General features: G+C 52.0%; 10 protein-coding genes across 10 annotated transcripts; 7 read left to right on the plus strand and 3 right to left on the minus strand.

The window, feature by feature from the left end:
- Window positions 1-83: 83 nt before the first annotated feature.
- Window positions 84-1,679, minus strand: MRS44_002123 (uncharacterized protein; the record flags this gene model as incomplete). Its single annotated transcript, XM_046282500.2, has 1 exon — window positions 84-1,679. One exon carries the CDS (start codon window positions 1,677-1,679, stop codon window positions 84-86), a length of 1,596 nt encoding a protein of 531 aa, XP_046126685.2.
- A 2,092-nt stretch (window positions 1,680-3,771) lies between these two features.
- Window positions 3,772-5,658, plus strand: MRS44_002124 (uncharacterized protein; the record flags this gene model as incomplete). The annotated part of the gene is made up of 2 exons (XM_046284814.2): window positions 3,772-4,605; window positions 4,663-5,658. The coding sequence occupies 2 exons, from the start codon at window positions 3,772-3,774 to the stop codon at window positions 5,656-5,658; spliced, it is 1,830 nt and encodes a 609-aa protein (XP_046126686.2).
- A 91-nt stretch (window positions 5,659-5,749) lies between these two features.
- MRS44_002125 (uncharacterized protein) lies at window positions 5,750-7,654 on the minus strand (the record flags this gene model as incomplete). Its single annotated transcript, XM_046284813.2, has 5 exons — window positions 5,750-6,221; window positions 6,285-6,836; window positions 6,899-7,277; window positions 7,349-7,504; window positions 7,564-7,654. 5 exons carry the CDS (start codon window positions 7,652-7,654, stop codon window positions 5,750-5,752), a joined length of 1,650 nt encoding a protein of 549 aa, XP_046126687.1.
- A 490-nt stretch (window positions 7,655-8,144) lies between these two features.
- On the plus strand, window positions 8,145-9,479 carry MRS44_002126 (uncharacterized protein; the record flags this gene model as incomplete). Its single annotated transcript, XM_046277432.2, has 1 exon — window positions 8,145-9,479. One exon carries the CDS (start codon window positions 8,145-8,147, stop codon window positions 9,477-9,479), a length of 1,335 nt encoding a protein of 444 aa, XP_046126688.2.
- Window positions 9,480-10,395: 916 nt separating this feature from the next.
- Window positions 10,396-11,310, plus strand: MRS44_002127 (uncharacterized protein; the record flags this gene model as incomplete). Its single annotated transcript, XM_065622698.1, has 1 exon — window positions 10,396-11,310. One exon carries the CDS (start codon window positions 10,396-10,398, stop codon window positions 11,308-11,310), a length of 915 nt encoding a protein of 304 aa, XP_065478770.1.
- A 500-nt stretch (window positions 11,311-11,810) lies between these two features.
- MRS44_002128 (uncharacterized protein) lies at window positions 11,811-12,852 on the plus strand (the record flags this gene model as incomplete). The annotated part of the gene is made up of 3 exons (XM_065622699.1): window positions 11,811-11,991; window positions 12,058-12,163; window positions 12,219-12,852. The coding sequence occupies 3 exons, from the start codon at window positions 11,811-11,813 to the stop codon at window positions 12,850-12,852; spliced, it is 921 nt and encodes a 306-aa protein (XP_065478771.1).
- A 1,236-nt stretch (window positions 12,853-14,088) lies between these two features.
- MRS44_002129 (uncharacterized protein) lies at window positions 14,089-16,207 on the plus strand (the record flags this gene model as incomplete). Its single annotated transcript, XM_065622700.1, has 6 exons — window positions 14,089-14,214; window positions 14,342-14,602; window positions 14,667-14,747; window positions 14,821-15,428; window positions 15,480-15,662; window positions 15,790-16,207. The coding sequence occupies 6 exons, from the start codon at window positions 14,089-14,091 to the stop codon at window positions 16,205-16,207; spliced, it is 1,677 nt and encodes a 558-aa protein (XP_065478772.1).
- A 153-nt stretch (window positions 16,208-16,360) lies between these two features.
- On the minus strand, window positions 16,361-18,420 carry MRS44_002130 (uncharacterized protein; the record flags this gene model as incomplete). The annotated part of the gene is made up of 4 exons (XM_046282503.2): window positions 16,361-17,061; window positions 17,135-17,971; window positions 18,026-18,173; window positions 18,418-18,420. 4 exons carry the CDS (start codon window positions 18,418-18,420, stop codon window positions 16,361-16,363), a joined length of 1,689 nt encoding a protein of 562 aa, XP_046126692.2.
- A 121-nt stretch (window positions 18,421-18,541) lies between these two features.
- MRS44_002131 (uncharacterized protein) lies at window positions 18,542-20,259 on the plus strand (the record flags this gene model as incomplete). Its single annotated transcript, XM_065622701.1, has 2 exons — window positions 18,542-18,656; window positions 18,950-20,259. The coding sequence occupies 2 exons, from the start codon at window positions 18,542-18,544 to the stop codon at window positions 20,257-20,259; spliced, it is 1,425 nt and encodes a 474-aa protein (XP_065478773.1).
- Window positions 20,260-21,464: 1,205 nt separating this feature from the next.
- On the plus strand, window positions 21,465-23,394 carry MRS44_002132 (uncharacterized protein; the record flags this gene model as incomplete). The annotated part of the gene is made up of 3 exons (XM_065622702.1): window positions 21,465-21,543; window positions 21,605-22,237; window positions 22,301-23,394. The coding sequence occupies 3 exons, from the start codon at window positions 21,465-21,467 to the stop codon at window positions 23,392-23,394; spliced, it is 1,806 nt and encodes a 601-aa protein (XP_065478774.1).
- Window positions 23,395-26,116: the final 2,722 nt, after the last annotated feature.

Below are 26,116 nucleotides of genomic sequence, written 5' to 3' on the forward strand. Positions count from 1 at the left end.
GTTTGTCGTTGAACAAAATGAAATTGGCTTTATTTGTCTGTCTACTCATGCTACGTCACTCTAACCCTGGTCCAACGACATGTTCATGAAAACCCGGGAAAACCAGCAGCAACCTCCTTCCCAGTCCACTCACGATAGCGATTCAACCCTCCAAAGTAAAACTTGGTGCTCGACTTGCGTCCCTCGACATTAGATCCAAAGATCCAGCTTGCAGTGGTCTTGAACAGCGACCCCTCAACAAGCTGGTCGCATAACTCGCTCCACTGCTGCTCAGCCTTGGCTGAGACCTCGACCCGACGGGACTCCTTCTTTTCCGAGTGGAGGATGCATTCGGTGATAAAGTCAATCTCGCTCTCGATGACAACTGGGAAGTTCGCAAACGCGCCCTGCGGCCCCGAGACGATAAACATGTTGGGAAACCCGGAGCAGGCCACGGCGCCGTAAGCTGTAGGTCCCGCTTCCCAATGTTTCTGGATCGATTTACCGTCCCGGCCGGTGATCTGAATGCGAAGATAGTTACCTTCAATTGCATCAAAACCCGTAGCAAAGATGAGCACATCAAGACGGTGCAAGGTGCCATCGGCTGTCATGATACCTTCCGGGGCAATTCTTTTTATGGATGTTTCCCGAAGGTCGACAATATCCACATTGTCGCGGTTGAATATTTGATAATACCCAGTATCGCAAAGCGGCCGTCGGGCATACAGATCATGCGGCTTAAGGGCCTTGGCCTTGCGAGGATCCTTGACTATCTCGTCGATCTTACTGCGCAGGAACTTGCAGGCTTCTTCATTGGCTTCGAGGTTTGTCGTGAGATCACCAAATGCGCTGAACATGAACCGGAAGCCGTTTCCTTGGTCCCAAACGTCTTGGAAAGCCTGTCGACGCTCTTCGGGCGTGGCTTCCATGGTCTTTCTTGTTGTCTCTGGCACTCCAAACGCGGTGGACGACGCCCAGACGTCTTTCCAGATCTTGTCGTAATTTTGGTTAATCTTTTCGCGATAACCATCGGGAATAGGGCCCTGTCCGCTCGGCACCGAGTACTGAGGGTGTCTCTGGAAGGAGACCAAACGGCCGACTTTGGGGGCGATGGCCGTCATGACCTGAACGCCTGTGGATCCGTTACCAATAATCCCGACCGTCTTTCCTCGCAGCTCGACTGTCTGGTCCCATTTGGCTGTATGAATGAGGTCGCCGGCATAGGATGAGATGCCTGGGATGTCGGGGTAGTTGGGCTTGGAGAGGAGGCCCAGACAGTTGACCAAATAACGAGCGTGGATAACCAGGCCTCCAGAGCAAGAGATGACCCAGAGGTTCTTATGGTCATCCCAGCTAGCCTTTTCCATCTCAGTATTGAATCGCATATACTTGCGGAGGTCGTGGCGCTCGACGACGTGGCGTAGATACTCGAGGATCTCGGGCTGGTAGATATAGTGGTTGGACCAAGGATAAGAAACAAGGTCTTCCTTATCCCATGAAAAGCGATAAAGGTATGTTTCAGTATCGCTCATGGCACCTGGGTATGTGTTCCAGTACCAGGTGCCGCCGACATCGCCAGCCGTGTCGATGCACTGGACATTGAGGCCGGCGCGTGAGAGTCGATAGGTGGAGTAAATTCCAGCGACGCCAGCCCCGACGACAAGGGCATCGACCTTGAGAACTTCTGGGATGGATCCCATCTTGGCAGGTACTTTTAGATAACCTTGAGACTGTGGGAGGTAGGCTTTGTTTGACGGAAAGAGCGCCCAGGGCAAGATTGGCTGGCTGATGGATATTAACAGCTTGATGGAGTTGAGACGCACAAGTTGAAGAACGAGTATATATCAAGCCGGCCAACAATGACAATGTTGCCCAGCCGCTCGCTTCTGCGACTAATTCAGAAGGCAGGCGAAGAGCATCGGGTCAGCCAGGAACCGAGTACAGCCGAGTCCTTGTACTACCGGTATCAGATCTTTCCCCGCGAACCTAAGGTGATTCTATCTCCTCCTCCATGAGACCTAGAGCCGTTTCTCTTACTTCTCGGGGTCCTCCGATGCAGCCACGGCGTCCCAGCCGATCACAAGCGGGGGTGCTGCGGCCCCAAGTGGGGGGCACATCCGCCCAACTCGGAACTCGCGTCATGGCCACAAACGGCAAGTTGAGAGTTGTATGAGGCGTTCCATAGATGATGCTGTGCGGCTCCAAGTACGGCAGTCAATGGTTGGCGACCATGGGGTTTCGGGTCTTTTACTCCTCATAAATGCGCCCAACTCTTTCTTCAGGCCCCGGATAAGCCCCAATCCATCCCACACTCATTCCCAACCCTTGGTAGAGTGGTGGTCGTTGCTCTGCATGAAAGTCAACTCTCCCATGTCTATGTTACCACTCGTGATCCTTCCCAGGGATGATATTTACTTGACGCTACCCTGCTGCAGCTAGAGGCTTTCTCTGTGAATGAGGCTCGTGTTTGGCCCTGGTTCCGGCATTTTGACGATAGCCGAAACCATTTCCCCCCCCCAATATTTGACATGCCGGGGTAACTCCCACAGAGCGGGGAAACCCTGAATTGAAGGTGCCAGGGCTTCCGGGGTGGGTTAACAAGTCAGGTGGCGTATCAAGGGCTTGGGCCGTGTAGGAGATGTCTCGGCTCGAGTCCCAATTAGGCAATCTTGTCACACGGCTTGGAAGGGGGATGGTCCAGATAGCGAGATCTCGGGGATAATGATGAATCAATCATTGCTATCTTTGTAAAATTTCTAGCATTTTGGTCTTTTAAGATCTCCTAATGCCTAGCTGTTTATAGAAAACTCACCATGTTAAAGTGTGAAGCATGATCAGGTCAAACGAGGGCATGCCTGACACCGAAAGTTGGGGATTTTGGCGATGCCCCCTCCCGAGCTAACTTATCTTATCAAATCACTGTCTTGCCAAATTAGGAAGGGATGCGAGGCCAGGCACGGCGCGACAGGCAAATCCACGAACCGCTTCCCACGACTTTGTCTTCCTCAAGGAGCAAACTGCTCCCTACTGAGGTTTCATTCGGTCCTCTCGCCCTTCACCTCAGTCTGCTCCCGTGTGAGCAAGGGAGTTAAACAGCCAGACATCCGTGGACAGATATATCAAGAGCCAGCTATCACAAATAATATGTAGTTCTAAGGCAATTTATCTATCAGAAACCCCAAACATATGTATTTGTTGGTCCTCCTACCTTAGACCCTCGACCGACCCTTGACGCTTTGGTTAAGGCTGTTCCCTGCCGACAACATCGACCACGCTCGTCCGATCAACGACGACGACAATAGTCCATCCCAGATCTCCAACGCTCCCAGCGATAAGGCTCCCTTGCCATGAATCAGCAGCAACCTCCGCGCCCCCGCTCTCAAGGGATGCCAGGTCTCTAGCAAAGTAAGCCCGCCGACCTCGATGACTACCGCTCGACCGCGCATCTCCCCACAATGGCCGATAGGGTCGTCATCGGTGCCGGCTATAGTGGTGCTTCAATCGTCACTAAACTGCTCTGCTATCCCAGCTACCGCATCAAGAAGCCGTCCATCCTCGTCCTAGATTCACGGCAGGATATATTATATATTATTTTTCTTAAAATGCTTTCTCTTTTTTTTAAACCATGATATAGCCTTCCTAATTAGGCCTAGTCTACCTAACCACCTAGAGATTACCCAGCCGGCCATTAAAGGCACGTGACCTCCCTTAGAGTCATTATGTAGGGCCCAATCCAACACATCCAACCCCCAAGCCTTGACACTTCCAACACCCTTGCAGCGACCCAACGCAATGCCGTCTCACGAAACTAGCAACAAGCAGTCAAACACCAAGCGTCGGCGCATCACACAAGCTTGCGACTACTGCCACCAGCGCAGCATCCGGTGTCGAGCGTCAAGCGATGGCCAGACCTGTCAAAACTGCAATGACTTTGCCCAGGCATGCACCTATAACCGGAAGCCCCGTCGACGCGGGACAAAACCTCGGATGACAAGCTCCGGCGCCGCTTCTCACTGTGCAGACCAACAGACCTCTCCTTCTCCTGACCCAGCCACCGTACCTCAAGCAGCCGGATTCGATGGCAACCATGGAACTGGTCCCAGTGCTGTTCCAAAACCCCGGCCTCACTCTCAGTGGGAGGCACCCAGCATTGCCAGCCAGGCCGTCATCATGGACCTTCTTGAGATCTACTTCGAGGTCGTCTACCCGATATTCCCCTTCTTCCACGAGCCTTCGTTCATACGACGCATCGCGCGAGCAGAATACGCGAGTAAAAGCACTCTTTTCGCCGTCACCATGGCCCTGTGCGCGCTTGTGAGCAGCCGCGTGCGAGACGGTTCCGTCACCAACCCAAAATGGGACCTCGAGCCGCTGCGCGCGTTAGATCCAGAGGCGTTCTACGCCAGGGCCAGACAGCAGCTGCTGGACCTTACGGCCGAATCTGACATCAACATCCTCCGCGCGCACGCAATACTTGCCATCGCGGCCATCCAGAATGGAAGGATACGGGATATGCATCAACATCTGGGCACCTACCACACGCTGGTTGCAATGGATGGGCTACACGACGAGTCTAACTGGCCACAGGATGTTGGGATTGTAGAGCGGGAGGAGAGGAGAAGACTGGTCAGACACCCATAGATGCCAATCTCACAAGTGGAAAGAGCTGACGGATACTCTTAGTTCTGGTCTATGTACACCCTGGACATATACTCGTCAGTGGTTTGGGGCGGTGTTATCCGATGCAGAGAGAACCAAACGAACGTGGCCTACCCGGTCGAAGTCGACGACGAAATGATCACCGATGCCGGCATTACGGGCCATGACCCAACGACCAACAGCACAAGCCCGACTGGCCACGTGTTCGCTGTCCAGGCCGACTGCTGGCTGTCTGGGTGGAACTTCATCACTGACCTGTATCGAGTCCTGGAGCATGCTCTGGACCGGCCCCGAACCTACCGATGTCGGGCAGCAAGGAGCGCTTTCCTGCAGGACATGTTTGAGGACGGTGCGACCGCCACTGACTCATCGGTTCAGGATCGTCTCGTCCAGGTCTACCTCGGTCTTCCAAGCTGCTTCAAGGAAACGCCTGAAATGGTGTACCGTGCCAAGGACGACCGGTTCGGGTTCCAAGCCGCCAACATCACCGCTACGTTTCAACTCCTACGCATTGTCCTGATTGCCGCCAGTGGAGCCAGCATCGACGAGCGCTGTCAAATCGCCAGCGAAGTCGTGCAGGCCTTCATATCGATACCGACACCCTACCTGCTTTCCATCAGCACACCACTGCTCCACCATCTGGGAGGCATCGGCACAGTTCTAGGGTCCGTCCGAGGAGAGTCATTAAGTGAGGCTGGCTACACTCGAGTGCGAGCAGTGATGCTCTCCATGGCCCAGCTTCTGGAAAGTTTAGAGGTTATACACCGCAACGCCAGTGCGAGCCATAATCTTCGTTCACAGGTCACGCAGATCGATGAATACATGGCTCGACAGCGACAAGAACCGATGCCGTCACAGCTTGAGCTCGCCGCATCCAGTGCAATCGTCGAGCAATCATCGCTTCAGGCGCAAGGAACCGAGGACTATGAACAACTAATCTCGGATGTTTCAACTAGCTGGATGCTACCGGTCCCTGGCGACCTCTTGGGAGACTTGACATGGGATTTCGATCTGGGTTGAGGACCAAAACGAGATCTAGGTCTTACTTCAGCAGTCTAGATTAATCAAGCCATGGCAAATGCCCAGTGTTTCACCCTGCATATCGAAAACCTTAACTAGGAACCACAGTCTCTTGCTTTTCCTGTGAACCCCCATGATCCTCCAAGCCCTTCTCACAACTGTGGCTCTGCCGAACATAGCCGTCAACCTCATCCAGCAAAACCCTCGAAGCAACCGCAACATCCCCGCCAGCCTCAGCTAGCCGTCGGTGATACTCCTTCATGTTCTTGCTCACGAGGAGGCTATCGCTCGTGAACAGGAGGTTGATCTCCTCGAGGGACCTCTTGGCCACCTCGGGGAAGAAGAACCACACGATCGGCATCGCGACGATGTTCATGGCCCCGAAGAAGATGTACGATCCGTAGCCGAGATTCTTGAGCATGATGGGGATCACGAACTGCGTCATGCCGCAGCCGCATGCCCAGCCGAAGATGGTGAAGCTGTAGCCTTTGGCTCTGATCTCCTGGGGCCAAATTTCAGTTCCGTAGATCCAGCAAGGGACGATGTTGAACATGGTGAAGAACCTGGATCGGTAAAGTTAGCAAGGAAGAAGTCCGGATTGTATGATATTCGTCCAGATGACGTACCAGACGTAGATGAACACAAACGCCGCTGCAAAGGTGCCAAGCTTTACCGACTTATCCAAGTCCGTATCAGCTGCGTCTTGAGAGGTCTTGATAAAGGCACCAACAAGGAACAGTGAGAGGCCTTGGGTGATGAACGAAACCATCAGAGACTTGATCCGCCCAATGCGATCAACGACAAGAGCCGCGGCTGCTGTCCCCGGTACACCAAAGGTGTTGACGAGGCCAGCCAGCCACAGGGACTTGTACGAGTCGAATCCGGCCAGGCTGAATAGCGTGCCGGCCCAGGCTGCTATCGCGAGGATGCCTGTCCACTGCTGAATCCACTGGAGCGCAAAGCCCATGACGGCACGGCGTCCGAGGTGGAGATTGCCTGAGTGTCTTCCGCCGAGGATGATGTTGACAAGGTCGTTGCGCTTCTGGTGAGTGGCTTCGGCAATGGCGTCAAGCTGGCTAAACTCAGCGGCGACTTTGGGATCTTCAGGAGATAAGTCGCCCCGGAGTTTGCAGATAATGTCGACAGCCTCGCTTCGTTTTCCCTTGGCAATTAGCCACCTGTTTGTAGTTAGTATTAAATTGCCAGGATTATGTTAGACAGCTAAGAGTGGGGGATTCACCGTGGTGATTCAGGGAGGAGTGGGAGGGCAAGATTAACGATGAGCAGTGGAATGATCATCCATGCTAGTGGGAACCTCCAGCGAAATTCGATATCCGCGTTGCGAATGCCAAAGTTCAACCAGTACGCAATCACTATTCCCAAGTAATTCGCCATGAAGACGAGAGAGAAACTGGAGCCGCGGTCGTGAGCTTCCGACAACTCACTGACCCAAGGGGGGACGATGGCGTTGACAAAGCCGATACCCAGACCAGCAATGACTCGAGCGCAGATGAACATATCCGAGTTGGTGCTGCTGGCCATGAGAGCAGCTCCCAGGATGCCGAAGAGGGTGCCGAAAAGGACGCCGCCTTTTCGACCGATCTTGTCACCGACCCAGCCTGAGTTGCACATTAGCCTCGTCGCTTTGGTCCACTTCGGACAGTTTCCGCTCTCTACTGAGCAGACCTACCACCCATGAAGCAACCCCACATTCCTCCAAAGTAATATGCCGCGGCTAGGCCACCTTGTTTGGTTGAGTTGGTCACTACACCGTCCGAACCAATGCCGGCCATGGCGATGAAGCCAGGTGTTTCGCTAACAGTGCCCAGGACGCCTTGGTTGTACCCTTTTGTTTCCCAATGAGTATTGCCATCTTAGGCAGCTATTTTTCGAAGTGAGAACTACCTTCGAAGATCAACGCAGTCGCATTGACAACGTTGATCAGGAAGAGCAACGCTCTTCCGGGTATGTGCCTCCAGATCTGGAAGTTGAACATGTTGGAGTAGATCGTATCTAAGTAAGAGATCCTCGACTGGGAAGTTGTAATGTCTGATGGTCTCTTGATGATCAAAGTAAACGAGATATGAATGGACGATGCCTCCGATTTTGATAATGCAAGTGGGATGCAGGGGATTTTTAAACTTGCACAGTATGACAGCCGGGACGGGGTTGAGGTGGATCGACCCCATCATACCCCGGAGTCTGTGGGGAAACTACAACTCGGGGCAGGAGAAACTGGGCACGTGCTTGAGCAGCACCATATCTGTTGAAAGCCAAAACGCTTAAACGCTTAAACTTGGCCTTTAAGAGTTTAACCTTTTAACTGTTTTGGCGACCAACTTCGACCTGACGCGCCTGTGGTTCTAACTCGAAGGAGACTTCTGGGTGGAAATCCGCATAAATAACTGTTCTTGTTCTTTGGTGAATGTAATTGTGCATCAGAAGACTGTGGCAGCATCAATTCCATCTCTCCAGACTCCTCCACTATGGGCTCCATCAACGGCCTCGCAAGTAGCGCTCATTCCAAGCCCCTTGACATCACCGTCTTGGGCTTGAACTCGGGCACGTCCATGGACGGCATCGACTGTGCCCTGTGCCACTTCCACCAAGACTCTCCAGACGGACCAATGCATTTCGAGCTTCTTAAGTACGACGAGGTCCCCCTGGAATACACTCTTAAAAAACGGGTAATGCGCATGATTCTGGACAATGCCACCACGCCCGAGGAATTATCAGAGGTCAATGTCTTGCTCGGGGAAACCTTCTCGGACGCAGTCACGACATTCGCCGAGAAACACAAGATCCCGCTGTCTTCCATCGACGCCATCGGCTCCCACGGCCAGACCATTTGGCTGCTGAGCATGCCTGTAAAGGGTCAGACCAAATCCGCCCTGACCATGGCCGAGGGCTGCATCATTGCAGCGCGAACAGGCATAACGACTGTCACCGACTTCAGAGTCTCGGACCAAGCTGCCGGGCGCCAGGGAGCTCCCCTCATTGCCTTCTTCGACTCTCTACTTCTTCACCACCCCACCAAGTTCCGTGCTTGTCAGAACATCGGCGGTATTGCAAACGTCTGCTTCATACCACCCGATGTCGATGGTGCTCTCAGCGCGGAGTTCTTCGACTTCGACACTGGCCCTGGCAACGTTTTTATCGATGCCGCAGTCAGGGTCTTTTCCGACGGTCAGATGGAGTACGACAAAGATGGGAGAATGGGCAAGGCTGGCACAGTAGATGAGGAGCTGGTGGATGAGTTTCTTCAGACACACCCATACTTCTCGCTGGATCCGCCCAAGACGACCGGGAGAGAGGTGTTTCGGGATACCATCGCGCACGATCTGATTCATCGCGGGACCGAGAGGGGCCTCTCCCCGAACGACATTGTCGCCACCATCACGCGCATCACCGCGCAAGCCATCGTCGATCACTACAAGCGGTACATGCCAACGCAGTACGGCCCGCTCGTCGAGATCTACATGTGTGGCGGAGGAGCCAAGAACCCCAACATTACGGACTTCATGCAGGAGGCGTTCCCCAACACGAGGATCATCATGCTCGACGAAGCGGGCATTCCGTCCGATGCCAAAGAGGCAATCACGTTTGCTTGGCAGGGGATGGAGGCTATAGTTGGGAGGAGCATCCCTGTGCCTTCGCGAGTCGAGACGAGGAGGGAGTATGTCCTCGGCAAGGTGAGTCCAGGGCAGAACTACAGAAGGGTTCTGAAGAAGGGCATGGAATTTGGGGGTGAGGCGGAACACTTGCCTCCCATCAAGGCTATGGTAAACTATGTTGATGGCCAGGTGTTCAACAACAAGTAGTAGAGCTATTTTAACTATCTAAACGGAAGCGAGTTCCCCCTCTTCATCCATGGATTCCTTTGCCGTGAGAGAGACAGGACATCTGACTCGAATAGTGATGGGCTACTCATCCCACCGCCTGCCTACAGTGGGACGCATCCCGAAGCGTGAATGCATGTACATCATGGCAGGATTCACGGGCCACGGCATGCCACAGGTGTTCCTGTGCGCCGAGGGGATGACCGATATGGCCCTCGATGGTGTCCGATTCGGAAATTCCGGCCTCCTTTCTCTGTTTGAAGAAACGCAAGCCAGGTTATCAGATCCGAGCAACATGGTCAAACAGATTTGTTATGCTGCCTTTCCATAAGCAAAGTATGAACGAGCGTCCAGTCAGCATTAAGACTATACCAATGAGTCTGATGCAGTGGTGTTGTAGGATTGAAGCTTAAATAATTAAGGTCTGTGATTGGTGGCTGGAAGTCAGTCTCATGGGATCGGGTTGTTCAACGATCCCGAGAGCCCGAATAACAGGGGATTCTATCTGAGAATATCTCCATTTCTACGCCCGAAACATCAGACTTTTAAGAAGCACAGGTAAGAAATTACAAATCCTATTTACTAGCTTACTTAACCCTTTGTTCATGGCCGCGCGTCTGAACAGAGGTTCAACGTTATCTGGCCTTTCTTAGGGTAATGGCCCGGGCTTATAATATCGTATCTTCCCCACCTTCGGCCGGTGGCGTGTATAGAATCAACGTTATTCAGAAATTTCTGGTATAGCCTCGAGCAATAGAGTTTTCGATTATAAATTCCTTATTTATTAGGGTTTTTATAAATAAACAGAGATATTCGATCAGTCCCCGAACACAACAACAGCACCCATACCACCCAAACAGAACACAACACCTTACTGCAAACCCTCATCTTCACCAACATGCTCGTCCTAATTCCTGGTATCTCTGGAAACATGGGCACTCGCCTTGCCAAAGCGGCTGCTGCTCGAGGGCTCTCGGTGCGTGGCCTAGGACGTGATCCGTCCAAGGTCCCAGAAGACGTCAAGCTTGAGTCCTTCGTGACGAGCACCTCCTACTATGACATCCCCGCCATCGAAAAGGCCGTCCAAGGAGTCGATGCCATCATCTGCGCCTACATGTCGACAGATGTGCTCGTTCTTGACGGCCATCTCATCCTCTTACGGGCTGCCGAGCGCGCAGGCGTCAAGATCTTCTTCTCGGCGTCTTGGAACAACGACTGGACCAGGAATAAGTTTGGCGACTTCGAACACTATGATGCTTATATCGCTTTCCATCACCAAGCCGCCATGACAAGCCCTATCAAGCCCGTATACATCTTCAACGGGTTCTTTGACAGTCTCTTGTTCACCGTCTTTGGGCCAGGTGGATTCGACACGACTGGCGAAGTGCCAACCCTGAAGTATTGGGGTGATGAACCAAACCGCAAGTTCTGGTGGATAGCGCAGGAAGACGCGGCTGCTTGGACGATTGAGCTCCTATTCAACAAAGACGTGCAGGAGGGCAAAGGTGGCGTGTTCAGGTTCAGGTCTGGAGAAGTCACCCTTGATGAGCTGGCGGCAGCATATCAGAAAACCACTGGTACCCCAGCCAAGGTTGTCCGCGCAGGCAGTGTGGAAGATATTTCGCAGGAGGTGCAGGCAGCGCGCGAGGAAAAGGGCCTTGCCGGGTACTGGGATTACGCTGCGCAGGCTGTGTCTTTGAATGTGGCCAGAGGCGTTTGGGACATCCCTGCCGAGGAGGTGACCAATCTGGACCATGCCAAGAAGCCTACAGCCTTGGAGGAGTATCTGAAGCAGCGGTTTCAGTCGTCCTAGGGGGGTTAGTCCTCAAGAGGGGCTCGGGTATCTATCAAACTAGCTATGACTATATTAATAGACAAAATAAGCTCATACTACAAGCGTCACTCCGATAAGTAAAGGTATGGAGCGGTGGGCAAACCAAGGCCCTAATGAGCCAGCCTTATTTCAGTGATTGACTGTCACATGGCACACTTGCCATGACTAGAACCATAGAAATCGTAAGCTTTTGTGCGGCTGTACACACCCCCATAAACCTATGTGCAGTCTCGGCAAACCAATAATCATCAACAACTTGAAATGTGGCGATTTATACAAGTCGTCACTAGTTTGACAAGCAATTGGGGGCTCTCAGCTCGTGCAAGCCACTTTGGTGTGTATGCATCAGGTGGCCAGGCAGGCTCTGCATCAAGACTATTTAGTCGCGCCGAAGGGCCTTATCTTTCCTCCCAAATCCCATCCTTTCATCGCCACACTGGAAGCGTCGCAATGCGCCTGTTCAAACTCATGAGATTAGTATGGGCCGCTCTGATCCGAGAAGGGGCATCTCAAGCTCTACCCCACGCACATTGGCCTATGCCGAACCCGGTACCGAATCATGGCGTTCAGACCATGAGCTCCGACGACGGCAGGACGGCGAATCTCTGGAAGACCTCATATCTGGCACCCTCACCCTCACTATTGCTCCTGATGAGACCTGTGGGTTCTACGGAAACGGGCCCACGTACTATGCCTGTGGTGGGAGTGCCTACACTTAGGAATCAGGTACTATCAACCGTATGTTTTGTGGCTGGGACAATCTTGAGACCGCCTGTTTCGACAAGACAGACACATGCGACAATGATTGCCTGAAAGGGTACAGCCGGCAGTGGTCAGTCATGAGCTTCTTCTATACAACCTCATTTGCCTGACGGACACATTTGCAGTACGGGTTCTATCTACACAGTTTGCGAACTGGTCTACTTGGGCGAGGGTATATACGGGCATAACTGTGTCGCCACCAAGGTGGGCCTTACTCTAAACACCGCTCGAGGCCGAGAACCAGGAGATTTCACCACCATGGTTGTTGTCAATCGCTCTCAGGTATCGTTGATCGTTGGCGACGATGAGGACTCGGAGAGCACGCGTGGTATCACGCAAAAAGTTGTCTCCGAAAGCACGTCGGAGAGCACATCAAGCATGAGTACCACAGCAGAGTCGACCGAAACAGAAGAGAGCCAAGGCACATCAGCGACCGCATCACAGCCTAGCAGGTCCGATTGGAAGGTCGAAGTCGGCGCGATAGTAGGCGGCGTAGTCGGCGGCCTGGCCGTTGTCGGCCTGACGATAGGATTCCTAGGATTCATGTGCCTCCGTCGCCGCAATCACCAAGTGAACACAACCTCTCCCAACCCAGCATATCACGATCAGCAACAGCCTTACACGCCAGAGGCAAAGGGTACTCCTTTTGACAGGCTCAGACGACTTGTTGGGGGTTCAAACCCTCCTGTGGAGCTGCCAGGTGATACAGTGCCACCTAATATGGCTTACACTTACGAGCGGTCAGGCACAGGGAGCTGAAATGGTTATCAATGTGGCCCTGATGAAGCCAGGGTAGATCATCATTTAAGGAGTCCCCAGTTTGGAGCAATATCCGAAGAGACAATGCGAACGTCATAGTGGGATAGTCCTCAAGGGGTGTCCCGTTGATTGCTAAGTAGTTGTAATCCTGAATTGCCTTGCTTCTATGTCAGTTCCTTCTACAAGCTTCTCGTCGACAGGCAAAAGCGGGCTATCATCAGTGTCACAATGCACCTTGTCAAGGTGGTGGAGGTGGTGGTGATTCTTTGCTCTGGCAAGATCCCTCCTTACTGAATTGGTTCTCTAATGGCGTTAGGAGACATGTTCTAGGCGTTTACGCAAAAATGGCTGGTCTTTTGAATTGGACACTGCCCATAAAGGTGCATGTGGGCTGCACACACAGACACCACGTTACAGCCCAAAAAGGAAGATCATGATACCCTCAGGGAGTGCGCAGCACGGTACAAGCCATCTTAAAGAAAAGCCCTGCTTTTCAACAACGACCAGTATTATGGCAATTACGAAATGTGTTCCAGCTGCCTAGAAGACATTAACGCTGCTACGAACCCAAGATCCGGCTATCGCGCCTACACAGGTAGTAAACCGTGCTTTAATAATTAGTCATAAGTATTAAATAGATAAACATTGAGCCACAACCCTTCGGCTATTTATCGGACCTCGCTTTACTTCCTACCACTAGATAAAAAACAGCCAGCTAAAAACTTAATTCACTCTACCTACCTTAAGAACTCTTGGCAATGCACCTATCAGGTTCATAACAGTCCGTCATCCCATCTCAGACATATCCAATGCGCAAAAGACAACAAACATGCCAATGCAAAGACGTCACAGGTCAACCGTGGCGTGCCAGGAGTGTCGGGGGCGCAAGGTCCGCTGCAGCGTCACTGTGACGGGCATCCCTTGCATGCGGTGTGCTCAGGATGGTATCGAGTGTATAGTACAGGATAGCCATCATATGCTGTAAGTCTAACTTTAATGCCAATGTCTATGCTCTGTGTTGGCCCACGGTTGGCTTGATGCTAACAGTAGGTAATATGTGAAGGCCTCGCAGTTCTTTACGTGCGTCCTCTGTTAGGAATGAACGGTCGCGAAGCGCGAGAATTGGTGACGAAAACAATAGTTCCAGGGCATCTCCATCATTGCCCGAGCCAATAACGCACCAGCCTGCCTCTGTTCCAGACGTCCATCGTGGTGATCCTCTGGCAGAAGGCCACAATGACACGGCTTACCACTCTGACCCTGGGCGACAAAGAGACATTGAAGAGGAGCGAAGTGGAGCTGAGATATCCTCCGCAGCGACAGGTCAAGGGACCGTTAATTCTGACTGCCTTTTCTATCTTGGTATGTGAATCCGCATTTGCTACTGGTAAACATGGGGCTGTCGCTACGAGGCTAACTGGTTTCTTGGCTACAAGGGGAGCAACCTGGGGCCACGTCCGTCATTGATGTCTGCTCGCGTCCTCAGCAGCCCATCCAGAGGCATATCCTACTCCGTTCTGCGCCGCCAGTCACCATCTCCCAACAGGACAGCGACTATCTCAAGCAAAAGGGCGTCTTTAACCTTCCTCAACAGAGCTCTCGTAGAGAGATACTCCGAGCCTATTTCCATCATGTGCACCCGATTCTACCTGTACTAGATGTTGGCGTACTCCGAAATCTTCACGAACCTGTCTATGTTTCGTTATCCGATTTGCTCCTCTTTTGGAGCATGGCCTCGGTGGCAGTCAACGTGAGCCTTGAGCCTGCAAATAGCGTCGCATCAGAAGAGAATCAATCAGCTGACAGAATGTCAGTTTGTTCCTAGTAGCGTTTGGCAGCTTGAGGGTTTTGGCTCTTGTAAGGAAATGAAAGCCACGGCTTATGAGCATGCCAAGGTGAGCAACCTATTGATCACTGCCTTGCTTTGATCCATGTACAAGAGATCAGAGACACTGATGCCTATTCCAGTGTGTCTACAACAACGGCGGCGTAATCCATCAAGAACATCTCCTACAATCCGCTCTCCTCCTGTCTTTCTGGCATTCTGACAGGGACAGACTCTCACAACCGTGGTACTGGAGTGGGGTTGCAGTAAGCTTGTGCCAGATCATCGGACTGCATCGAAACCCAGATTCGGTGAGGCTGAATCCGTTGATCAACCCTCATCGCCGTCGCATGTGGCGCCGCCTCTGGGGAGGCTGTCTATTTCGAGATCGATGGCTGAGCATGACACTGGGGCGACCCATGAGAATCCGTCTTGAAGACTGCGACATGCCTTTTCCCACTGTCGAGGATTTGCTGGGCGATGTCGCCGAGATTCCCTCCTCGCTGAAGGACGCTTATCTCCCACAGGACCTTAGTCGACTGGCCAAGTATTGGCAAGTCCTCTTGCAGCTGAGCAGACTTCTAGGCGATGTCACCACGCTGTGCTATCAACAAAATAGCCCTACGCCGAGCCTGGAGCAGTGCGAGTGTCTAGAAGCAGAGCTCTCGCAACACTGCATTCCCGATGTGAATAACGGCGAGGAGAGCCGGTTGGAGAGGTTTTATTACTATCACGCACAATTGCACTACCAGTAAGCAAATGGTTCCAAACGTCCCTATCAGCCGCTGACCCCTATCAACAGAGCGCTTTTGATCACTTTTTATCGCCCCTGTGTGTCAATGACACCCAAAGATCTCCAGCCGCCAGCCCAAGGCCCATGGCAGAATCGCATGCGAACTCGACTAGCATCGGCAGCAGCCTCTACCAATGCTATTCTTGACAGCATAGTACGCGAAGAGCTTGTCAGTTTGGCGTGCCCCATGACGTAGGTTCAGCATTCCCTATCCAGTCTGTTCTCGGATCTCATCATCACCAGCGTGAGAACCCACGCATCCTTTCGTCGTCTATACGCACATATCCAGCTCTCAACATGTTACTAATCTTGATCCCAGTCCCCCACTCTTGGTACCGGCTATGCACGTTCATCTTCTCGACTGCAAATCCCAAAACCCCCTCACTCGGAAACTGGGATTCAACAAACTCGAGTTCTGCATGGAAGTAATGCGAGAGCTCCAAAAGACTTACACCTCAGCGTCCGTCTTCTGCGGCATCTTTGGAGAAGCAATACGCCAGCTATCACCTGACCATCCGGATCAACCTGGCTTGGCCAGGTCCCAAACAACGATTCGGACATCTCATTCGATGCAAAATGATGATGGCGGACTCATAGCAGGTCCTCAAAATGCTGACTCAATATTGATCAGTGATGATCTGCTAGAAAGCCTCTTAAATGAGGGGTCGGGATACAATCTATGGGAGTCGATAAACATGATGGAACAGCCATTTGATTTCAGGGATGAACCAGCATAGCTTGAATTCGATAACACTGTATAAAAATCTAGCATATGTCTATCTATCTCATTTTTTGTCTATATGGGTGCTCGAAGGAAACAACAGCAATGCAAAGGTCTATCAATCTACAGAAATGGCATCAAAGGGCACACGATAAGTCGCTGGTTCAAGTCATGTGCTGACAGTTGTGTCGGATTTCGGAGGCAGCTTCGTGCGCTTCTCAGCCCTAACGTACAAGTTGTTGGGCCTGATGAGCTGGAACATGGGGTCGTACTCGGTGACATCACTTCCGTCCTTTCTGAATCGGTACCGATATATGAGTTTGGGCAGGAAGATCTTGATCTCTTGCAACGCAAAGTTGAATCCGATACACATGCGCGAGCCGGTTCCAAAGGGTAGGTACGCCGCCTTGTGTCGGTTCTTGACCTCGTCTGTACCCCATCTGTCCGGGTTGAACTTGGCAGGGTTATCCCAGAACTCGGGGTTGTTGTGTATGTGATGTAGCGCTGGGATCATAACCGAGTCTTTGGGCAGTTTATAGCCCCCAGGCAAGATGAGGTCGACTTTGGAGGTTCGACCTGGCTGGAATGAAGGATTGTGACGGCGTTGAGTTTCCTTGATGTAATAGTCAAGGTAGATAAGGCCGTCGGTAAAGTCTGATGTGACCTCCATATCGTCGGTGAAGCCGTGGTCGATCAGCTCTTGCAGTAGCTTATCCTGCACATCGGGGTATGTCACGAGGCCGTAGATGAGCCACGATAGGAGGGAAGAGGTGGTGGTGAATCCCGCGCCTGTGGCGACAACAAGAGCCCAGGTGAGACTTGACTTGGGCAGCCTTTCTCCCTTGTTGTCGGTGGCACGAAGTGCATAGTCTACTCGCATATGTTGTCAGTCTCTGTGATCTTCTTGTCTGCTAAATAAAACACGAAAGATAGAAGGACTTACCAATCATATCGGTCGCTCGAAGGGCTGCGTCTTGGAGCGGCAAATCTTCAATACCTCCAGCCTTGGCTTGCTGGATGCGCTCCTCCACCATCTGTTCCAGAGTCGCCTTCTTGTCCCTCAAGGCCTTGGGGTCTCCGAACGGCAAGCTGGCGTACCAGTTTCCTCTCGACGTAACCTTCTTGTTGAGCGAGAGCATGTCGGCGATGAGATGGACAATTTCGTGCACAGGGGCGTCGACTGAAGAGAAATGCTCGAGATCCAGGCCAAGCGTCAGTTTAGCAACAGCTTGAGCACCCAACTTGAGCATGTACTGATATACATTCCAAGCTTCCTCCCGTTCATCTAAAAGGTCAAAGACCTCATATGCCTTTTCGACTGTCTTCTGCATTGTCGGTGCATAATGTCGTACTGCCTTGGGTCCTAAGGCAGGGGGCAAGAACTTATGCGTAACCCTCCACTCGGGTGTATCCGTATCACCCAAAAAGATGCCAGCCTCCGGTGTCTTGATTCCATTCAAAGGATGAGAATCGTTAATCTTTTTGGTAAAGAACTCGGACTCGGCAAAGGCGACGGCAGCGACTTCTGGATCGTTGGAGTGATAGACGGTACGACCTAGGTTTGTCGTCTTGATGACGGGCCCATAGCGTTCGAAGAGACGTTGGTGATTGCCGAGGTGGTCGGGGAAGACTTCGAAGAAGTTGCCGACGTACGGCAAACCAGGTGGGCCAGGAATGTCGCGAACCCCTTGGCCGTCGATAGTGATGGCGACTTTGTCCTTGGAAGACATGACCTGTGAGACGGTGGACAGAGCATTATTCGCGCCTTGGAAGCCAATTCCTAGCACAAGTTAGCATCATCCACACCGACGCATCATTGGGGAGGGACGTTTACCTGTAGGCACCACAATGGCATAGTGGGATGCGATCAATTGCTGAAGCTCGTTGAAGCTTGCATTCTGGTCGACGTCGATCTCACGGGCAGTTGCTGGGTCCCCCCGAGCAAGTAAAAAGATTGGAGAGGCATTCTGGATGTTGTTAATCTACCAGAAGGAATGTCGAGTGAAGCATTAATCTAAAAGGCTCTCAGATGAGGCATCTATTTATTTCCATCTTAACACCCAAGGTTTCACCCTTCTGATCCTCAACGTAGCAATGGCAATTCATTGATGGTAGCAAATGTCTTACCGCGGCATCCAGACCCAGTGGCCCTTACATTGACGAGTTTTCCGATTGGCCAGGCTTAGACCCGAGCATCACGACTTGACTGCCGAGCCTCCCGGCCACCATGACGATCTCCCGTGTTCTAGCGCTATTGCGTAAGTGAAGAAACTTGGCTTCTAAGCGAACGTGGGTGCACCATCAAGTACCACATTCCCGTGAGCAACTTAATGACTCGGGGGCGGCTACCATGCCGCACCCGAGGAAACATTTGGTGGAGCCTACCGCGGTAGCAGAAGGTTACACGATGACGGAGGGTGATCAGGAACGAATGGGTGGCCAAGAGTCCGAGAATGCTCCCGATAGTAAGGGGTTGTTGCAAGATTGCTTGAAGCCTAGTATGATAAAAGCCTCCACAATCTCCAAGCCCCCATCTGTTACAAACTCAGAAGCCGACTGAACAACTAGGCTTAACAAACTGTTTTGAGCGATCCGTCTTCATCCATCTTCTGTTTGCCATGTCAGACCTTCCAATCTTCACCGCGGCTGAAGTCGCAGCACACAAAACCAGGAATGACCTCTGGATAGTCGTGCATGGAAAGGGCAAGTTTGGCATGACAGCACAAATTTTCCTGCGCCGCCACTAACAGCACGTTAGTCTACAACGTTACCGAATATGTCAGAGACCATCCCGGTGGTGTTGATGCCCTCATCGACGTTGCCGGCACAGATGCAACGGCAGCCTACCAAGATGTCGGCCATTCCGAGGATGCAGACGAGATTCTGGAAGGATACTGCATCGGTCAGAGTGCCGAGGGCGACAGGTTTAAGCCGCAGAAGTCGATCAAGTTGGTCCAGCAGGCGCCTCCTCCGCCAGCCAGGAAGTCATCTTCATCCGCCGCACCCTACTCCCTTGGGCTTCTCAAGGTTGCCCTGGGTTCCGTGGTGCTTGGAGTATCAGTCTATGGTGCTTCCGTGTATGGGTCGGTTGGAAGACAGGCCCTGGGAAAGCTCTCGATTCCAACCCCAGCCACCATGACACCTAACCCATTCCTTGCGGGTTTTGCAGCCGCCGGTACATTGTCCGCAATTGTAGGCGGTGTGGTTGGTACCAAACTATCTCACTTCACTCACGTCGAGTCTGGCTTCACCCGGTTCCCGGCGCATCGGAAGCAGGCCCGGGCCGTGGAGCGAGGCAACCCTCACATGGCAGAGGGCTTCTTGAACCCCAAGACATACAAGGGCCTGAAAGTAGCCCGCATAGACAAACTTTCACCCAACGTTTTCCGCTTTGTCTTTGATCTTCCTGACAAGCGTGGTGTCGTGGGGCTACCGATTGGCCAGCACGTCGCCGTCAAAGCCACCGTCAACGGCACCTCGGTTTCGAGGTCTTACACGCCCACTTCCAACAATCTCGACGTTGGCGTCCTGGAGCTGGTCATCAAAGTGTATCCTGACGGGTCACTGACGGGTGGCTACTTTGCGAATCTGAGACCTGGAGATGAGGTTCTCTTCCGTGGCCCCAAGGGACCAATGCAATACCAACGGGGGCTATGCAGCAAAATCGGAATGATCGCGGGAGGAACAGGCATCACCCCCATGTTCCAGCTAATCCGTGCCATCTGCGAGGACGACAAGGATACTACAGAGGTATCGTTGATCTTCGCCAACCGGTCCGAAGAGGATATCCTACTTAGACCGCAGCTAGAATCCTTCGCCCGCCGTTATCCCAGCAACTTTAAGCTCTGGCTTATGTTGGACCAGGCGCCGAAGAAATGGGCTTATGGTACAGGCTACGTAACGGCCGATGTCATGAAGATGAGGCTACCTCCTTGCGCACCAGATACCAAGATTATGCTTTGCGGGCCTCCTGGGATGGTTGCTGCGTCCAAGAAAGCGCTGGTCTCTTTGGGCTTCCAGGCACCGGGGGCGGTTGCAAAGATGACGGATCAGATTTTCTGCTTTTAGTCGACTGATGCTGGTGGCTGTCTGTATTATCGTACTGTTAGACTTTTCTGCTTTTCGTTCAACCTTGCTTCTGAGCATATAGAGTAGATGTTGAGTTGTGTTTGGCTTAATTTCTTTTTACTTCATATCACTCCAAGGTTACATTATCAGTTATTCAGACAGTATCAGTAACAAAACCACACATGATCCCGAACAAAATGTCCCCATGCTTGTTTGCCTGTCACTGTCTTTGGTAGTCTTTAGTGCAAGCTCATGTTCCCAGTCATCCACACAATGTTCACCAGTGATAGGTTTGATGCCACGAATACAGCAAGGTGGTTCCCCGAGCACACTTTAGAGTAACATGTTGGAGAGTGCCAGTCTCAGTATGAACTTCTGAGACTTGTTATTGTTCGTATCAATGACGCCTCAAGGAGGAGTCACCGAGCACAACAGCAAGGAACACAATGATTCCCGAGACTTGATCCATCCAATCCCTTGGATATGGGAAGAAACCAGCAAAATGCTCTTGGCAACTGTTGGTGCTTGGGACTATCATCCGCTACCCTAGAGAATTACAAGCATCTGAATAACAAGGCATTATTTCTCATCAAGCCATTCATAGGCTTGAAAAACATGAGTCTGGTTATGCGTCTCCTTGGTCAGACTTTGGCACACACCGCGGCCATTTACAAGGACACGTCATAGCCAATTTCTTGATGGCTGTTCCTTGCAACGTTTCCGAACCTCGGAGTCTCCGTCAGAGCCGCATCCGACATTATGACTAGTGCGTCCGTGACCATCCATTTCCAGCCTCAAACTTGTAATGGAAAGCTCTTATCAGGGGCGGTGATGCTACCTATCAGCACCAGTGGGCCCTACGTCAGAGCCTCCAACTAGGTCCCGCTTTACCGCGGTATGTGGTTCGGGTCCATAGGCTCCACACCAAGCTACCGCGGAATGAACGGCAGATGAACAAACGTCTTTATCGATTAGAACAAGCGTTGGATTGCGTATGATCGAGCTCTCACGGGCTCCGGTAGATCCGAGGAAACCAGTTGGTTGAAAATGGATGAGGATGAGAATGGCAATAGCGTCACAAGCACAGTACGCATGTATATGAAGGGGCCCAGCGCCTTGTGTCCATTCTGCCAACTCAGTTACAGCCCCAATTCATTAAACATATCTCAATCCTCCCCAATCTTTTACTCCATCATTACTTCGACATGTCGTGGCAGCCACCAAAGGACTTTGAAACCCGCCCCGTAGCCATCCTCGGGGCAGGCGTTCTTGGACGTCGTATTGGTAACTTGATAAGCTCCGTGAATGAATGTCTTGACAACAGATCTAACCCATATTTCTACAGCATGCACCTGGGCATCTGCCGGATACAACGTCAACGTTCGAGACCCGAGCGACGAGCAGCGATCGCAATGTTTGCAGTATGTCGATCAAGAGCTAGACACATACCTCCAACGAACCTCGGCAAACAAGGGCACCGTCCAGGTATTCGAGAACCTAGAACCCGCCCTTGAGAATGCTTGGCTTGTTATCGAAGCTATACCCGAGAAAATCGAACTCAAGATTGCTACCTTTTCAACGCTGGACACCATCGCCCCGCAAGATTGCATTCTTTGCACCAACTCGTCCTCATACAAGTCATCCGAGATGATTTCCAAAGTCTCCGAACCGACAAAGCGACGCATCCTTAACATGCACTACTACATGCCTCCGGCCTGCATGGTTGTGGAACTCATGACGGATGGAGTCACGGACGAAGCCATTTTTCCCTTCTTGTCAGCGAGGCTCAGAGAGACTGCGGCTTCGCCATACACCGCCCGGAAAGAGAGCACCGGCTTCATATTCAACAGACTTTGGGCGGCTATCAAGCGTGAGATTTTGACCATCCTGTCCGAGGGTGTGTCTGTTCCCGAGGAGATCGACAGCATCTGGGGGGAGCTATTCAATGGAGACACGGCCCCGTGCAAGCTTATGGACGGTAAGTCTTGGTCGTCCCCCTTGTCAACTTCGCGTTCTCGGTAGCTGATCTTGGGTTGTATAGATGTTGGCTTGGATACTGTGGCGTTTATTGAAAGTCATTATATCGCAGAACGGAGTTTGAGCTCGAAGACTGTCGACTATCTCAAGAGCACCTATCTCGATCATGGCAAGCTGGGTTCTAAGTCCCCCAATGGAGGCTTGTACCCGCCCAAAATCAAGGCGAAGGCCCACAATGGTGCGACCTCGCCTGGTTCGGCTTTGCTTGTCCTCGACGTCGGGCTATCAGCAGCAGAGCCAAGCACGACATCAGGAGAGATCCTGCAACTCGACACCAACGGTCAAAACGTTAAGGCAATTCTCTCAGGGCAGTCGTTGCCGGATGGCATCGATGTCGATGACTCGACTGGACGTATCTTCTGGACCACCATGGGCAAGCCAGGTGCCCAAGATGGAGCAGTGTACTCTGCGAACAAGGACGGAACCGACATCCGCACGCTCATTGCCCCAGGTACCATCAACACCCCCAAGCAGCTTTGTTGTGACAAGCAAAACAAGAAACTCTACTTCTCGGACCGCGAGGGTTGTGTAGTCTATCGATGCAACTACGATGGCTCTGCTTTGGAAACCCTAGTGGATAACGGGAAGTCTTCTTCAGAGGAGGGCAAGCAAGCCGATGTGCTGGACTGGTGCGTGGGAATTGCTGTCTCCCCCTCACACGGCAAATTCTACTGGACGCAAAAAGGCCCCTCCAAGGGAGGCAGAGGTCGCATCTTCTGTGCCGAGATGGATAACCCAGGGAATGTTGCCTGCATCATGACCGGACTACCAGAGCCTATCGACTTGGAAATTGATGAAGCCGGCGGTAAATTGTACTGGACGGACCGAGGAGAGATTCCATCCGGCAATGCCTTGTTCATGATTCCCCTTGATGACACAGGACTTCCTGTTCCCAAGGATACGACATCGTCGATCAAACCCCAAGTGCTCACAAAGAACTTCAATGAGGCGATTGGGTTGAAGCTCGATGCGAAGAACAACCGCATTTTCGTGACTGACTTGGGTGGGAGAATCTATTCTTGCGATATCGAGACGGGGAAGAAAAGGGTGATTTATGCCGACGATGATCGTGCGTTTACAGGCATTGTGGTGGTGTGACTTTCAAGCAATCTAGTATGAATGGAGTTCCTTTTATATTTATAGATTTTTGACGTTTGTTATACTGGCCTTTAATTCGTTTTGCTTCGACGTTCAAACCACCACAAGGACACGCCACTCAACAGTCCGGCGTATCATGGTCAGCAGCAATCGTCGACAAAGAAGCCCACGATGAGTCCGACTGGGCTAGAACTACATGTTGGCGGTTCAAACTGTCCCCCAGAACTATTTCCAAACTCCAAGAATAGTCGCAACGGCTCATTCCCCCACTGCTTCATTTCACAGAGCCTGAGGAGCCAAATAGGAATGACAATATCTCTTCTCGGAAAGGGCAGTCCAGAAGTCCTTCCCGCCGTTATTCTATTGTACAAATGAACCCAGCTCAGAACTCCCCAGCTGGCTTCTAAACTAAAGCGCAAGCTGGCGAGGCTCTATACCTTCAACCAGGTTCGGCTATGCGTTCAACATCTTTGAAACATAGGGTAATACACGCCATGGAGCGCCTCCAGTTTCTAGGAGCGAATCCGGGCCTATAGTTAGGGCCCCCCCAAGCAAAACTCCAGCCCGGGGACAGGCTTCTGGCGACTGGCGAGTTGATATCAGAGGCTTGAGATGTACCTTTTGCGGGTTTCCCTGGCTGTCGGCCCAATATTGACAATTTACGAGGGTTGAAAGCGGGATGCTGATATTGCAGAGTAAGGAGTTCACTTGGAGATTTGTGTCGGATTGGATTTCACTTGTAGCAAGGTTTTGGTGAATGACTCAAAGCAAACCCGTCCTGCAAGAGAAGGTTTCAATCGAGCCACATTAGGTCATTAACATTCCGACATTATAGGTGAATCCGAAGGTGCAATGAGAACTCACGAGGGGCTTTGGAGGCGTTAAGCTTGGGTGCAACGGGCTCACGGGCTTGCCGAGCGGTAGCGGCAGTGGTAACGCCACGCACGCGGGGGGGCGGATGAGTGCGGCCAAGACACGAATCATGGCCGTCCGTAGTTAGGCGCCCGCAAATATTGTAAGAGGCTCTTTGGGCTGGCGCCTTTCCCGAACAGTTTGTTCTCTCTGCCCACCACTAACGCAGGGTTGACTCAACTCTCTTCATTCCCGACAATCTGGGACCCGAACCAACCCCGAGAAGCCTCTTCCAGTATGAAATTGACAGACTGAAAGAGAAATTACGTGTTCGCTTGCAGCGGGGTTATAATCAGGAGGTCCACTTACTAGCACGTCGAGGATTGGGATCGACACTGCCCCGTATTGGCGATCAGAAACCATGTCGAGCTAGCAGAACCGGTGGGTGAATATCTTCAGAAGCACGTGGACGCACGTGGATGATCTTGCACTAGACACTGTCAAGATCCGGAGCTTGCCACATGGTAATTTCTTTCACTGACAGATAATCTAGAAGATGATGATGCCTCTTGTCGTTCTTCTTGGGTTCACCTGATTTGACATCTGGGGTGGGGGGGTTCAGGCTAGGTATCTGTCAGATCAAGGACTTGGACCTTTGGTGGATCTTGTCAGGTGCCCAAGCTCTGAGGAACCTAACGAGAAAGCAAGCCTGGCCCTGAGACTCGTACTAACAACTGACTAGGAACCAACAAGAACTCAGCTAATGGTCAAGTTCTCTGTACATGTACCACCTGACCCGCGTATGACACGAGACAAATCTGCGGATGCGATAACTGGAGCACCCCCACATTATGCCCCTTGACAGGATCGACGCGGATGAGATTGAGGGGCGGTGTGATGTGCTCGCTCGCTACTTCGTACTGTCCCACACATATCTCTGGTGGGACCTTGAAGATCATGGATGTTCAGGTTGAAATGGCTTAAATACTCTCCTTGATGACTTTGCCTAAATCTCTACAAGTACATCTCCCCTCGAACTCTTATCTCGATAGGTCCAAGGGTTCCTTAGTGATGTTCTCGGTCTAAATCAGAGATACGGACCTGGGCCCGCAGTGTCATCAGGGGTTCATTGTTGGTAATCAAGGAAGTAAGTAATAGTCACAGAATACGATCCGCTACCCTGCGGGAGCTCGACAAACAAGAACCAAACGGCTCGGATCCGGGACCAAGAAGACAACATGGCATCCACGTGTGCGGGTCAAATTCCTAGTCGCCGATTTTGGTGAGACCCTTCCCCAGCGACCCGGTAGGCAGCGGCATTGCGGAGGACTTCCCGCAAAAATGCCCCCCAACTTTATCGGATTGAAAACACCGGAACCGCTGCCATCGTAAGCCGCAATCAGTTACTTTATCGAACCGGTACCGCAGCTAAAAGGATTATAGAGTTTGAGTAGACGGAAGATACTAGAAGAAGACCCTTGGAGGCGGTATTACACAGCCAACGGCCTCTCCAAGGAAGGTTGAGCATGAGAGGACGATCCTTCAACCAGACGAGCTTATTTAGGTGCCTGAATATTTGACTCTTAGCAACCGTGCTTAAGGCTCTCTTTTCTGGCGTGAATAGGGCCGATGCTAGCCATTTAGAACTCTCAAAAGTGGATGTCAATACTGCCGTCGAAATAGAGTAAGGGGTTCAGTTGCCGACCTCGTCTATCTTATCACGGCGATTCATCAGTTGCAATTACTAGTCGCGTTAGTCTTGGGACCAAGAATAGTCCCAACTACGGCAGAGACGGTCCCCCGGTCTAGCGGTCCAAGGAAACACCGGAACGACCATGGTGGGAGAGCCAAGCCGTCGCGGCGGCGTGTT

The sequence above is a fragment of the Fusarium solani genome (assembly GCF_023522795.1).
Source record: "Fusarium solani strain SB1 chromosome Unknown bctg00000001, whole genome shotgun sequence".
Classification (NCBI taxonomy): domain Eukaryota; kingdom Fungi; phylum Ascomycota; class Sordariomycetes; order Hypocreales; family Nectriaceae; genus Fusarium; species Fusarium solani.